We start from the raw sequence: 16,015 nt of genomic DNA on the forward strand, positions 1-16,015 counted from the left end.
CAACTGATATGGAAAGTGTACCAACCTACCCATACTTGAAAGCAGTTTTTACCAGTATTAGAGAGATCTACAACTCTTTTCACTCATCATTAAGGCTCCTCTGAACGATGCATTATATCATGTATACTGTAATTACCATAATAAAATAACCATGTTTGCAGTTGTGCCAACCTGACATGCAAATTTCTGGACAAAAGTTTTTCAATTATCTCAACAGCTTTAAAACTTCTGAAATTTATTAACTTTGTTTATATGAAAGGTTCAAATGACGCCATAGAATTTCATTTTTAATTTTTTATTCTTAAGACACCATTTGAGTTTTTAGACTGTTCATTTGTGCGGACAGTTGCTACTATAGTATGAATCAGTGAAGGAATGAGTTTTGACTTAGAACACAAGCCTTTGATGGCAAATTCAATTGACGTTTCAAAAGAATTAATTGTAAAAATGACAACTGAATAAATGTTTTTGGATAAAATGGTGTTTGTTTTGCTTGATTAATGTCACTTAAAAGAAGTTTATTAAACCGTTTTTACTTCATTTTATAATTATATGGTGAGTGTTTGATCAAACACGTATATAGCCTATGTATGCCTTTATACAGCAAAAACATTTGCTGTACCATTATTATAAAAATAACATTACTATTAGTTTGTATGTACTTTAAAATGAACGTACAAAACTAGTATGACTTTAATAATGTCAGGAGACATTTTTATCTTTAAAATAATAATTTAATTTGTTTTTTAATGATTTAAAAAAAGTCGCGGTGGTGATGACGTCATGTAACCCGCGCCCTAAATTTGAGAATGTATTCTCAATATCATTATTGCTATTTTCACAGTGAAAGAAATGTATTTGGTCTTGTATAATTGTTTGTTGGCCAAAAGTGATTAAGTATATGGCTCGCTTTTATGCGGATCAGGAAGCTTTCGCGTCCAATTGTAAAGACCTCACGGCACGCCCCGTTCCTCCTGGCACGCCCCATTCCTTTCCGACCTCGTGGCACGCCCATTGCTCCAGGCTGCAGTTACCTCTACTTGTATTCATTCGGTTCACGTGACGTCACTGTAGCTTTGCGCCGCCATCTTGACGACCGACTGTCTCAGTAATGCCTGCAATATGTTGTGCAGTTGGCTGCAACAACAGCCGAAAGAGGAACCCTGAACTGGTATTTTATTCTATACCAAAAGAAGAGAGAAGAGAGAATTATTTATTTAAAAGACTTGAAGTCTCATGTTGGTTTGTGGTTAATTATATTTCCATTACTCTCAGTGGCCAACATTATACAGACAGATATCGACAGATAATGTTTTTTCTTCATTTTATTTGTTGGATCTGTTTAAATGCACTTTATCATGTTAAGCTAGTAAGATTTGGGGTTATTTTGAACATAACTGTCTGTCTGTCTGTTAGTTAATACCTACCTAAATCTAATAAATATTTTTCTGAAGTTCATAAAGATATTGTCTTCGTCACATATGCGCTTTAGATGTTATTTTGTGCAAGTAACGTTAGCTCTGCAGACGATGCATAATCTCAGCCTTGAAATGCATATTAAAGGACTAGTTCTTCCAAAAATGATAATTCTGCCGTCATTTACTCACCTTCATGTGCAAATCCTTAAGTTTACTTTCCGTGGAAGACAAAGGGACATTTTTGAATATGTAGCCTAATGGAGACTCTTCTTGTCGATGTAATGAAAGTGAATGAGTAACATTAGCCTACTGGGGGCTGTCACGCAAAAAATAATAATAATAAAAAGACAAAAAACATCACAAAAGTATCATAAAAGTGATCTACTACGACTCGTCCGTTATATCAATATCGTTATTTATTCATATGATAGCTTTATGTGATGAACAAACTGCAATTTAAGTCGTTATATTATAATCACTGATGAGCTTTACCTCTTGATAGCTTTTAATCGCAGCCGAATCATTCAAAAAGATTCGACTCGAAAGATTCTTTCATTTCGATATTTGTGTGTATTATTAAACCTTCTCTGTAATTGAACATCTGTTCTTTCGGACAGATATGGCAGTCTTTTATGATATTTGGCTGATGTCTCTGCTGACGTCTCTCTGGACTCTGCCAGTGCTGCTGTTCGGATTAGATAGATTCATTCATGCCAGCCGAACAGCTGCAGATTCATAGGTTCATTCATGACATCGCCTCGACTCTCATGAACGTGTGCCATGAAGCTCTGACTTAAGTATTTCTATATCATGAAAGGCCAATTGGGGCAAGTCTAGGGCAGATAATAATGGACTAAAGAAAACTGGGGGTAACAAATAAGGATCGGAGCCTAAAATTGAAATTTTCTCCAGGTATCTCTGTCTCTCCCTCTCATTCAAATAGGCAGTTTGGGCGGCCATACCAGAGCCCGTCTACGGAGAGCCTTGGCACTTCCCATTAGCCCCATTGCATAGATCTTGGTTGCAGTTCCATTAGAATTCCACTGGAGGTGATCGCGGACGAGTGCAGACTGAATGGGAGTCTAAGGGGCTAGACGGCTAAATTTGTCTCTTTCACCCGATTGCCGTTGAGAAATCTCAGATTTTATTGTAGGTTTTGCAAGTTCAACATGGGTTATAGGCTCCAGACTAACTTTTCCACGAGGGAGAGAGAGCAAGACAGCGCTTAGTTTGGAGACAGTGAAGTCTTGTTTACACTTTCCCCTGGCTCCGAAGAGAGAGGGAGTGCGTGCACGACCGGCTCTCTCTCTCTTTCTGCTCGTTCTTTCAGTTAAACATGCGCCCTGTCACAAGCGCAGCAGTTCATCTACATTACTTATCACCGATCAAATAAGACTTTGGCGGGACAAAAATTCACTTTGGCGGGCGCTAAAACAAGTTCAATGCAGGAGAATTCATGCGTGAATTTAACTGAGTAAGTTAGTACATGACCATGCACTCGCACAAATGCGACCACATAAAATTTTAACTCGCACATTCTCCAAAAATGGTCGCAGTCTGGAACCCTGCAATGTGACAATGTGAGCTAGCATCTTGGAAATTACGTTTCTTCTGGCTAATTTTGTTTGTTTAGAAATTGTAATTTGATTGAACGAATAACACAGATTTAAAACACATACAAAAAAAATTTACCTTTTTGATAGCGGATGGAAGTAGCCAATAGGATTTCTCCTGTGTAACTGTTTTGCTGTTTCTCAGCTTCACTGTTGCTTCAATGGCAAATAAAAGGGCCGAAACATGGGAACACACCTCACCCAATCCGCCCATGCATGTACAATGTCCACAAATCACGCTGCCACTCTAATCCGCTATCAACCAGGGCACCAGAAAAGGGTCTGTGGTATGTTGAGAATGGCGCACTCGGGCGGTCAAAACACACCTTTCTCCGATGGCAGCATGCTTTATATCTTGTACCCATCCACTTACAAAATAATTGTATGCTTCCAGAGACTTTCTTCCTCTTAATTCGTCAAAAGTGTACGCACTAACGGTGTGGATGAGATACTTGGCAATGTCCATTTCCTGAATATCGGGGTACGCCGCAGGATTACATGACCAGTCCTCTTTCAACATTGTGTAAGGATCCTTTCCATCGATATAACTCAATTTCTCATCATATCTTGCCTTGCAAACATCATCTAATGTGTCCCTGTAAATAACCTTCACCTTGTCGCCAGGTTTGGAGGAATTTGTCATCGTTATCTCAACACAAAAGAGTCAAAACTACTTGGGTAAATGAAAAGGCGGTAAACATGAGCATGACAGCTTTGACACACAACATGGCGGCGCGCCGCAGAGGATAATGGGTAATTCGAGAAACGGGAACCCATCTATTTCCCACATGCAGTTAAAAGGTTAAAATCAGCATTATTTATTTAGTTTAGCATTCAGAAGTTATCATTAGGCTTAGAAAACATTATAAAATATTAATTTGAAAAAAATAAATATAAAAAATATTACGTTGAAAGACAGCATTCACAAAACTGTTTTAATACCAAGGTTCTACGCTAGCTATTGAAATAATCATAAATAACCACTAGCATAGAATGTAATCATTACTGTAATATACCCCCATTTAAATATCATTGTATAAAGTATTAGAATATTTAATTCTGGAAGAGTCTCCCTGTTCACAGTTCAAGGGTTAACGGAATGCGTTAACTCAGCGCTGCAGTGGCTGGAGATAAAATTGTGGCTGAAGTTGAAAGCGGGTTTTTTTTGCAAACCTGAACATGCGTCTCAAAATCCCTTCTCCTTAAAACTGTGGTATCACAGTATGGGCAGTGGTGATGCAGTGCTGTTGTACATCCCAGTCCACATCTGAGTATAGTGAAGCCTAAAAAAAAAATGTGTATACTGGTAAACTATTATGCTATAATATATTGGGTGTACATATGTTAAATAAATAACTCAAGATATTCATACCTCCATAGACAACTGCCTTGTTGAAGTGGATTTGAACATGACTTTTTAATTTGACTAGTTTGGCTGGCTTAAATACACTGGCCGAGCAAAAAGGGCAGTGGTAATAGCTGCAACACTTGTTGCACTGCTGCAGCTCAGGTAATGAGTCACCTCTCTGAATCGTTATATGTCTCTACAAGAGATGAAAACAACACACAATTATCTCAACATTGACAAATGGGGTTTAATAAATAAAAACTCAACTATAAGGTAACATTAACTCGCAAACAATACATATAACAGAGGAACGTGGAACAAACACTTTAACACCTTCACAAGATAAACTACTTTAACCCTTGTGTGGTGTTCATATGTTTGATATTCAGCCAGTGTTTTTAATTCAACACAATCAAAAAATGTATTTTAAAATACTATACTATATAATGTTTACTTCATCCCAATTACAAGCAATATAAACAGCATATATGGTTAATATTTTATCTTTACCTTCGTTAGATCACATTTAAGAATTGCAAGTTGCAACCTTGTGCGGGAACGGCAGGGGTAAAAACACAAAACTCACACTCTCACACTTAAAGCCTCTGTTATACTTTCCGCGACCGCGACCGCGAGGGTCCGCGTGACGTAAAAATCGTCATCAGGGGTGCGCGCGGAGGCTCGTTGCGGACAGCCGCGTGCCTCCCATTTTTTGTGACTGCGCGGACAAAAGGTTCATTAGGTTAAAACCGCGAAAGAGATGGAAATAACATGGACGCCGAATTTGAAAAAACTTTAAACGCGTGCATGCTAGAAATAGAACCAATGCCTATTTTTCACGCAAGCCTGTTGGAAGCGTTTCGAGGCAAAATAGAATAGGAAAATATGTTTATATGTCATTTTGACACGAATACATATTAAAGGAGAAGTTCACTTTTAAAATGAAAATTCTGTCATCATATACTCACCCTCATGTTGTTTCAAAGCTGTATGAATTTCTTTCTTCTGCTGAACAGAAAGGAAGATTTTTAGAAGAATATCAGTAACCAGACAGTTTTTGGGTCCCATTGACTTCCATAGTATTTTTTTTCCTACTATGGAAGTCATTGGGACCCAAAAACTGTCTGGTTACCGATAATCTTCTAAATATCTTCTTTTCTGTTCATCAGAAGAAAGAAATTCATACAGGTTTGAAACAACATGAGGGTGAGTATATGATGACAGAATTTTCATTTTAAAAGTGAACTTCTCCTTTAATAAATGTCATTTTGATGTTTGAAAGTGTCTAGGTTTTGACATAAATGCAAATATAAACTATAAATATAAAAAATATCGATTATACTGTCCAGACCGATCTACTGCGCATGCGTTGAACGCGTTCACCGAGCGGACCTCAGCAGAAAGTATAAATACAAGTATTCCCGCGTCCAAGCTGTGCGCAGCTGTCGTGTACGCGTCCAAACTGGAGCATAACAGAGGCTTTAGACAAAATCTCTCTCACACACGCGCGCACACACACACCGTTTAGTATGTTTTTTTAAAGCAGTTTGGTTTATGAGGACACAGATGTCCTCATAAACCATGTTTACGTTGTAATACCGATGTGATTATACACATTTGTGTCCTCATAAACCATATACAAGAACACAAACACAAAACATCCTGTGTGTAATGTAAATGTGAAGGGCGTGGTCATTAAAAATGTGTTCTGATATATATTCTTCACAGAAAATAAGCCAAGGCCAATGAGTCTGTGTATGAAAAAATAATTAATCGTATAATTTTTCTTTTGATAAAAACTGAAAACGGGTCCTACAGACCCGAACACCATACAAGGGTTAAAACGTCACCGCAAGGCCCATTTACAACACGCAAAAATTAATCGAACCATCCGTAGAAAAAAAATGTTTAATACAATTGCTTCAATAAGATGATAAAGCCAAGCACAAATTAAATATTTAGCAGATAAACGCTGAACTTAATATATGCGATAATTTTTCACCACATGAAGTTATAACCATTAGACAACTCCTCACCGTGCTTTCCGCCATGCTTGTGTCGTCGTTGTTAATCATCTATGGTTGTTAATTATAACTCCGCCCTCACTTCCGGTTCTGGCGCTGGTGTTCTGAAACTGGTGGTGCTGAACATAGATATCAAACGCTAGATGTCTTATGGCGCAGTCACTTCCGGCATCAAGTGAGTGATCAGCATGCACACAAATCCTCTTATCTCGCTGAAATCTTGACGGATTTACAAACGGTTTGGTTTCTTACAAACGTTATTAACCTGGCTATAATTCCGAATGCTTGAACATGTATGTTATAATTATTCATATATATGCAGTGTATGTATGCAGTGTCATAACTACATCTCTGTCGTTTATAACAAACCAAACCAAACCGTTTGAAAATCGGTAGAAAATTAAGCAAGTTATGGTTTTTTAAAAGTGCATGCACCATTAAACTAGTGAGCGAGCTGTCTGTGGCAAGATGGCCGCCACGTGCGGACGTCGACCTCCATTGGCCAGCAGCGCGCACGAGACATCTAGCGGTTATGATATCTATGGTGCTGAATGCGATGATGCAGGGGGAATGTGACGTGGCGCCGGTGGCGCTTGCAGAGCTCAATCTAACTTGTTTGGAGTCCCGCCTTGTTTCTACAGACAACATTCCGGATACCGCTCGTTTGCACAATCACTATTACATTTTCCACTAGTAAAATAAAATACGTATAAACATATTTGTTCATATTTGAATATTGATGCGAATGAAGTCTGCTTAATTTAGATCTAATTATGAAAATACGTCGCAGGAAATGCAATACTCAAATGATCTACATTATATTAAATGATATTGATATTGAGATAATATTTGAATACTTGACCTAATTTAGTATACTAATATGTCATCATCAATTTGACAGAACCCTGTGACGCATGCTTTTGTATTCTCTCTAACTCTATAGGCTGAGCTGAGCTGTCAATCACGTCTCTGTGCGTATCATGCTAGGTTGCGGCGCAGAACGGGGCCTGAATAGGCGGCTGAGAGTCACAAACTGAACCGAATAACCGCTTTATTTTCTTGTTTGGAGCAATCTGAAAGTTATAGCAACACATTAACACCCACAGTAGACCCAGCGGAACCGGCAGCATGTCTGCAGCAGGAGATTTCGGCAACCCGCTCCGCAAATTCAAGCTGGTGTTTCTGGGAGAACAGAGCGGTGAGTTCCGAACCGAACCGATCATACTGTTCCTACTATTTCTTTATGTGTGTGTTTTTGAGTTTGTGTGCTAGATAGATATCTAAGTGGAAAATGTATAAATACATGTATGTGTGCTGGAATATGTCTTCGTTATACCTTGTTATATGCTCACAAATCCAGTAAAAGATGTCAAAGAACATGTATGATAGTGATTGCTTCAAATGTAACTTAATCACATCAGCCAAAACGGGTTTTTCTTGTAAGTTAATATTTTAATATCAACAGTTTTGTGAGGGTTTGGTTTTGAGGGTTAAAGTCTTAGGAAATTTCATCACCGCCAAATAAAACATAGAACATTCATGAGATGCCATCATTAACTTCGGCTGTCTTGTCATGACTTGCATTTCATATTCATTTCTCAGTATATTTTTGTCTGTCTCCCGTGTAAACATGAGAATATCATGTTTTGCTGACATGATGGGGTTTTCTGGATCTTCTAGCTTGTTTTGAACACTCATATTTCTAAGCTTAGGAGAACTTGCATGTGTTCATAATAACACCAGCACCGAAATATCTGGCCCTGACACAGGTGGTCTGTCAATCTCCAAAAAAATAAAAAATAAATCACTGCTCCCAGAATTCAACAGCAGGTCAGGCCTGGGGCTTTGCAAATTCTGTGCAAATCAGTATAAAGCATAAACAAGGGTCATGTGACATTATTTTGTAAGCATTAGTAAGACTATACCTGTGTACGATAGTTTGGCCTTTTCTTGGATTTCTAAAAAATTGAGTAGGAAAATAAACATAGCAAATGTTCAAACTATTTGCATATATTTACATAGACGTGCATGGCTATCTATGCATGTGTTCATTTCATTCACTGTTTATAGATTAATATATTGCAATTGCCCTGCATGTTTCATCCGATCTGAATCAGAAATGTACGTGCACAGGTTTATGCGTTCATGCACTTTAATGAAGACCTTTGCTTTAGGTAGTTTTTTTTTTTTTTTAAGTTATGCTTTTGGAATGACTTTGTGAAATCTAATGTTAGCATGTCAGTGTCACCTGATAGATGGACACGCATGAAATAGATTTAATTGTGTAATTGATTGGATCTTTTCCTTCTGCATTCAAGGAAAATGTATTGGCTTTGAAAGTGATGCATAAATGCCCTTTGTGATCTTTATGCCAGCTTTTGTTAAGAGATATGTAATGTTTTGATATAGTAACCATTTATTTTTTCATTTGGTGTTGCAGTGGGAAAGACATCACTGATTACCAGATTTATGTATGACAGTTTCGATAATACCTACCAGGTAAGTGAATCTTTTTCTGACTCATTGGCTAAGTTTAAACAGTGTTCTGATTTGTTTGGTTTCTATTTTGGTTGTTTCTGCTTAGTTGCATGGATAAGTGTCCTTTTCCTTAGTTTTGTTTTGTTGCTTTTCATTTTCAGGCGACAATAGGAATCGATTTCTTGTCGAAAACAATGTATCTTGAGGACAGAACAGTAAGTAATTTTTTTTTTCTTCTACCAATAAATGCACGTCTCTTTCAATGATTTGAAGGAATGAAATGCATGAAAATATAAATGCTGTAAAATTATTTTAACAGTGTTTAAATGACACAAATGTCTGGGATCCTTTTGATTAATGACTGAGGGATTTGATTGGATTTTTTTATAGCTTATATTGGCTTTATTGCTGTACAGTGTGTCGTTTTTAAAAACATTGCAGGTGAATTTATTTTAGTTGATATAATGATTTTAATGTAATTGCAATTTCTTTTTAGTGTTGTAAGATCCATATTGTTAAATTGTTCATTTTCTTTCTTTATGGAAATTCTTATTATGATATTTTAAAGTCTACAACTCAGATTTTTCTCTCCATATTGTGCACCCCTAGTATTTTTATTTGCTTTGTTGAATGTTGATTCGAACGTTTAGTGAGATGTTGTCTGTAAGAGCCCAATATAAACCACCATGAGAAAATCCAGTGCTTCTCTCCACCTGGTGTGTCTATTGCTTCAGCCCCTTTCTCTCTCTTGCTCTCTCTCTCTCTCTCTAGTAATTTGTTCACATTTGTTTCTTTCTGTGAAGAATTGTTCTTCTTGATTGGATTTGAGTGGGAATGTTTCACTCTGAAGATCTGCAGTCCTGATAACATAACCCATACCATAACCCTAGGGTCATTTAATTCCATTTAATGATTAATTTCAACTTAATTTTTACATTTTTAGATTCCGTTTTGTTTCACCCTCAATTTAAATTTTTCTGGACTCTTGATTTATTGGTTAAATGAAATGTAATCAAAAAGCATGTCTAATTAATTAAAATCATTGAAGCTTGAATTCAGCAACAATTAAAAATAGATTTTAGTTTTCTGAATTCTATTTTAATGGTTTAATTAAATTGTATTAATCAAAAAGCATGTATATATCAATTGAATTTACAAAAACCTTTTTTTAACAAATTGTGTTTTCTGTATTTATGATTTAATACAAATTTATCATCAAAAACATTGGTAATCAAATTAAGTAAAAAGATTAACAATTTATTTAATCTTTTAAAAATGTTTAATACTTGTATTAATTTAAGTTTTAAATTGATCATTTTGTTGTTATTATTATTAGTCTTTATGCAGTGTAATATTCACTGACACTAGTCCATATAGCAATTTGACAGCACTACTTTTGATACAGTTGTGGTCAGAATTAATGGCACCACTGGTAAATATGATCAAAAATGGCTGTAAAAAATAAATCTGCATTCATCCAAAGCCTGCCAAATTCCATGACATTCCACGTTATACAGTAAATTCTATTTTTAGAACTGGTTTTACTAGTTTTCGCATTGTGTAAATCATAGGGCCCTATAAATCTACTAACGTGAGTCCATCTAAAGACCTTAAGCCGTTCCCTAACCCTGAGCTTGAGAAATCTTTTCGATCCACTTTGCTTTTTCTTATTTCTTACATTTCATTCCACACCTTTTTTTTTTAACCTTTTCTCCCCTTTGAACTTTTAATTTCCCCTCTTTTTTTCCTATATTCCCCTCTTTTTCTTTTGTTTTTTTTTCTCCATTCACACAGATCAGGCTGCAGCTTTGGGACACAGCAGGACAGGAGCGTTTCCGTAGCCTCATTCCCAGTTACATCAGAGACTCTGCTGCTGCTGTTGTAGTTTACGACATCACAAGTAGGTATCTGAGACCCGCTCCACGTCCAGTTCCCCTCCTCTTACCTCTTCCTCTTCCCCTTTCTCCCCCACTCTCTCTCTCTCTCTCTCTCTCTCTCTCTCTCTCTCTCTCTCTCTCTCTCTCTCTCTCTCTCTCTCTCTCTCTCTCTCTCTCTCTCTCTCTCTCTCTCTCTCTCTCTCTCTCTCTCTCTCTCTCTCTCTCTCTCTCTCTCTGCTGGAACTCTGGTGCTAAAATATTTGGTCAGGTGCGGCTGCAGCTGTGGGACACAGCAGGACAGGAGCGCTTCCGCAGTCTGATTCCCAGCTACATCCGGGACTCTACGGTTGCCGTGGTAGTCTTTGACATCACAAGTGAGTGTGGATCCTCGGCAGGAGAACTTAAGGAAGAGGAAAGATGTCTGTCATCTCAACGCAGTCTCTTCTTTTGTTTTGTTTCCCATCCTTTGAGTTTTCTGTGATTTCATTCTTTTTATCTTCTTTCTTATTTGTGACCCTGGACCACAAAACCAGTCACATGGGTCAGTTTTTTTAAATTGAGATTTATATGTCACCTGAAAGTTGAATAAATAAGCTGTCCATTGATGTATGGTTGTCAGGATAGGGCAATATTTGGTCGTGATACAACTATTTGAAAAACTGGAATCTGAGGGTGCAAAAAAATTGAAACATTGAGAAAATCGCCTTTAAAGTTGTCCATTTATGTTCGCAATTGTGCTGCATTCACTCACATAAATGTTTTATATATTTACGGTAGGACATTTACAAAATATCTTCATGGAACATGATCTTTACTTAATATCCTAATGATTTTTTAGCATAAAAAAAAATTCGATAATTTTGACCCATACAATGTATTGTTGGCTATTGCCACAAATATACCCGTGCGACTTGTGACTGGTTTTATGATCCAGGGTCACATTTGTAACTCGTTTTTTGCTTTGCATTTGCAATTCAGTGCTTAAAACTGGGTAGACACCTTTGTTTTGGACTACATGCATATCTTTGCAATTAAAGCAGGGCTATGCAGTTTCGGGAATTTCTTCGCTGTATTCTCGCTTTTTGCTCGCAGGTTTCTCTCTAGAGCTCCCCCTACAGCTTCGGAATAGATATTTGACAACACTGTCGAAAAACTCGTTGGCGACTCTCAGATACCAGAGGCTAGTAGATCAACGTAGATCAACATGACTGAATTTTAGCAGATTTTTTTGCCGTAAAGCAATTCGTTACATCGCAAGACCTGATATCACGCGATACTTCCTGACGCTGCGGCCGGCGGCCCGCCGCCTCAAAGTTGCAAGGGTGGTTTTTCGGCTCACAGGCGCTTGGGGGGGTGCGAGACGACCACCATTCAACCCAAAAAAAAGTCATATAACTATTCCAATGACTCCAAAGCTGTTCGGTTAAGGTAAAAAAGTTACTTAGTTCACCTTTAAAGGATAACAGACCATGGACTAAACATTAAGTTCCTACAAATAACATTCACATAAAAGAATGATACATTTTTATTTACAACAGTAAATTTTTATATTCGCAAGATATATTTATATTTTTTTTGTTTGTTCATATAATAAAATAATTTTAATTAATTCTAATTATGCATTCATTCACCATTTTACAGACTAAAATGTAGATGAAAGATGATTTGTCTTTTTTTTCCTGCAGACCGAGTTCCTGTGACGCATTCATGAGCACAGAGTCGCTTCCAGCTTTAGAACTTCCTTTCTTTCTTTCCTCTTATTTTATCCTTGTGTTTTTTTCTACCTACCTGCGAGTTTTGTCTCTCCCTGTCTGTGATCCTGTGATTCCCCCCATAGACCCCTTAAGGCTCATCTTAAGTATTAACCCAGTGTCTCTGAAATCCCCTCGACAGATGTCAACTCGTTCCAGCAGACCACTAAATGGATCGATGACGTCCGAACAGAAAGGGGAAGTGATGTCATAATCATGCTGGTGGGAAACAAAACAGATCTTGCAGATAAACGGTTCGTTTAAATGGTTGCAACCTTTTAGGAACATTATGATGTAAAATTTTATTTTAGTTTGCACAAATAAATTAAGCAGTTTCCAACTGATATTGTTATAAATAAATAAACAAACCAGCATATAAGAATGATTTCTGAAGGATCATGTGTATGGAAGGATCAAATAAATGCAGCCTTGGTGAGGATAAGTGACTTTCAAAAACATAAAAAAATCATTCAGACCCCAAAAAATTGCACAAACTAAAACTTAATGCTTAATTTTGGCAAAATATCTGTCGATTAGTCAGTCTGGCTGTTTTATCAAGTATTAAAGAAATCTATGGGCAAATAGTAATGATTCCATGTGTTTTTGTGCTCATTTCAGGCAAGTTTCTATCGAGGAAGGAGAAAGGAAAGCCAAAGAACTGAATGTAATGTTTATTGAAACTAGTGCTAAAGCCGGATACAACGTCAAACAGGTGAGTGTGACTGAGATCAGACTTAAATCAAAAGTAGAAATACGTGCTTTTCAAGGGATACTCCACTTTTTTTGGAAATAGGCTCATTTTACAACTTCCCCAGAGTTAAACAGTTGAGTTTTACCATTTTCGAATCCATTCAGCCGATCTCCGGGTCTGGCGGTACCACTTTTAGCATAGCTTAGCATAGATCATTGAATCGGACAAGACCATTAGCATCTCTCTCTCAAAAAAATGACCAAAGAGTTTTGATATTTTTCCTATTTAAAACTCTTCTGTAGTTACATCGTGTACTAAGACCGACCGAAAATGTAAAGTTGTGATTTTCTAGGCTGATATGGCTAGGAACTATACTCTCATTCCTGCGTAATAATCAAGAAACTTTGCTGCCGTACCATGAGTGCAGCAGGCGTAATGATATGACGCAGCGCCTGAAAATAGGTCTAATAGGTTAGACAAACTTAGTCCCGGTCACGTTGGAAGTTACCGAGCTGGGGACTATTTTCAGGCGCTGCGTCATATCATTACGCCTGCTGGACTCATGGTACGGCAGCAAAGTTTCTTGATTATTACGCAGGAATGAGAGTATAGTTCCTAGCCATATCAGCCTAGAAAATCACAACTTTACATTTTCGGTCGGTCTGAGTACACGATGTAACTACAGAAGAGTCAAGTTTTAAATAGGAAAAATATCAAAACTCTTTGGTCATTTTTTTGAGAGAGATGCTAATGGTCTTGTCCGATTCAATGATCTATGCTAAGCTATGCTAAAAGTGGTACCGCCAGACCCGGAGATCGGCTGAATGGATTCGAAAATGGTAAAACTCAGCTGTTTAACTCTGGGGGAGTTGTAAAATGAGCCTATTTCCAAAAAAAAGTGGAGTATCCCTTTAATGATTGAGAATCAAACTCTGAATCACAAACTTTATTAAATGATATTTGCACGATTATTCAAAAAGAGCATTACTGAACATTTCTCTCATAGCAGTGTCTTCAGAAGCATCCAGATGATCAAATATCCAACTTTTCTGAATGCAAACCATCTCAAACACACCCTGTTTTTCCTGATCCCGGTGTCGTGCTTGTCTCTTCCAGCTTTTCCGGCGTGTAGCAGCAGCTCTTCCTGGTATGGAGAGCACACAAGACAAGAGCAGAGAGGATAGTATCCTACACAAATATATGCATATTTATGTGATTGGGCTTTTCGCATTTGCAGTTGCTTTAGTACTTTATTGTCCACCTGAATAAGTGTTGCTGTGTAAATCCGCACAAAACACACCACAAAAGCATCGTGTTTTTCTTTAATTCCCTTTTCCTTCAGTGATCGACATAAAATTGGAAAAGCCGCCAGAGCAGCCGGTCAACGAAGGCGGATGTTCATGCTGAGGCTTCAGTCGTCATTTCTGTGCCGCGTCTCTTATTGTCGTTCTTTCAAACGCTCTTAGTTGCACTCACAGCATCTCTCTGGATATTCTGCAGAAGCGGAGGACGTAGAACACTACCCATCACCCTCGTCACCACTCACCCACTCAAATGACTTGGAAAGCACAACGTGGTTGTGTATGATGTTGCTTTTCTATTAATTGTTTCCGTTAATCGTACACCTTTTGTGGTGTTTTTTTTTTTTTTTCACTTTCAAAACGCTTTATAAAGTGTTGTTTTTTTGTCCATGTTTTGTTTTATGTGAAATAATACTTATATTACTGTAATCACGACATGAATAGGAGCAAAACAAGATGAATAAATGAAAAAACTATTAGGAGAAGGATATCCAGATTTGAACGTGCTATGATTATCTAAATGTCGTTCTATGATATTGGTGCAGAGATGGACGAAAGGTTTACAGAGTGTCTAGATTTCATCATGTGGCTACAGCGCGTTGAATCTGACGCTGTTGATGTCTCTTCTTCAGAAGGAAGAAAGGAAAGTGTAAAAAATGTTTTGTGAGGAACAAGTGCTGCTTTAGCTCTGTTGCTCCTCGAGCATTGCGCTTTTTTCTGTCATTTTTCTGTGCTTAGATGTCATTTTATTTGATTTTCTTCCATCTTATTTTGAGCATTAGAAAGCCAATAGCTTAGTCAAAGAGAGATACAGTTATTGTAAAGAAATATGTATATTAAGGGAAGTATCGGATCCGATTTAACAGATAATATGCAGCCGTTTGTTTTATTGAGCTTCCACTGTTTTTTTATTTTAATTTTATTAGCATTGTAAAGTTTGATTTATTTTAATAATGACACGCTAGATGTGGTTTGTTTTCTTTTTGATTTGTTGAATCAACCATGAACCCTAATATTTATTTGTAATGTCTTTTGTTTGGTTTTTAAACACTGTTTGGTTTTTCATAATTCATAGACGGAGACGTTAAGATGTTCTGGCTCAAAGCAGCTGCCACATTTGTTTTTAAATGTACAGTGATATTTTGTCCCCAGACTGATCTAAACGTTTCTAAGATTTAGTGCATTTTTTGTGTTTTTTTTCTTGGGGTTGTTTTCTTGAAACCGTCTCAATACATTTCAGATTGATTTTAACCAGTTTCGTCTGGCAGTGCTGCTTGACTCCAATACTCATTATTTGCACTGCTAAAATTGATCAGCATCTTTGAGACACCCCTAATAAAATCTTTATTTAGCAACAATATATATATATACATTTTTTTTTTTTTTAGTTTTGATTGATGGATAATGTGTAACTCTGTTTGTAAATCAAGTTGGTAAATGTGCAGGGCAGAAAATTCAAAATATAGTAAGCTTTTATTGGATCTGTGCAGGAATTGCACTTTGATTGCAAACAC

At 37.2% G+C, this 16,015-nt stretch overlaps 1 protein-coding gene across 2 annotated transcripts; it reads left to right on the forward strand.

Moving 5' to 3' along the window:
- Positions 1-7,362: 7,362 nt before the first annotated feature.
- rab6a (RAB6A, member RAS oncogene family) lies at positions 7,363-15,861 on the forward strand. Of its 2 annotated transcripts, none has more exons than XM_084105579.1 (8): positions 7,363-7,601; positions 8,844-8,902; positions 9,043-9,096; positions 10,676-10,781; positions 12,652-12,763; positions 13,128-13,221; positions 14,317-14,383; positions 14,543-15,861. In XM_084105579.1, exons 1-8 carry the CDS (start codon positions 7,532-7,534, stop codon positions 14,605-14,607), a joined length of 627 nt encoding a protein of 208 aa, XP_083961705.1. In that variant the 5' UTR covers positions 7,363-7,531; the 3' UTR covers positions 14,608-15,861. The 2 variants fall into 2 exon arrangements, with proteins under 2 accessions (XP_083961705.1, XP_083961704.1); XM_084105578.1 differs by lacking the exon at positions 10,676-10,781 and adding an exon at positions 11,027-11,132.
- Positions 15,862-16,015: the final 154 nt, after the last annotated feature.

Source organism: Abramis brama (assembly GCF_963993115.1).
Source record: "Abramis brama genome assembly, chromosome: 25".
NCBI lineage: Eukaryota > Metazoa > Chordata > Actinopteri > Cypriniformes > Leuciscidae > Abramis > Abramis brama.

Bases quoted from the DNA above. Each gene is read 5' to 3' on its own strand.
- rab6a (XM_084105579.1), top strand. From the start codon at position 7,532: ATGTCTGCAGCAGGAGATTTCGGCAACCCGCTCCGCAAATTCAAGCTG. The intron at 7,602-8,843 runs GTGAGTTCCGAA...TTGGTGTTGCAG, and splicing joins GTTTCTGGGAGAACAGAGCG to TGGGAAAGACATCACTGATT. The intron at 13,222-14,316 runs GTGAGTGTGACT...TGTCTCTTCCAG, and splicing joins CCGGATACAACGTCAAACAG to CTTTTCCGGCGTGTAGCAGC.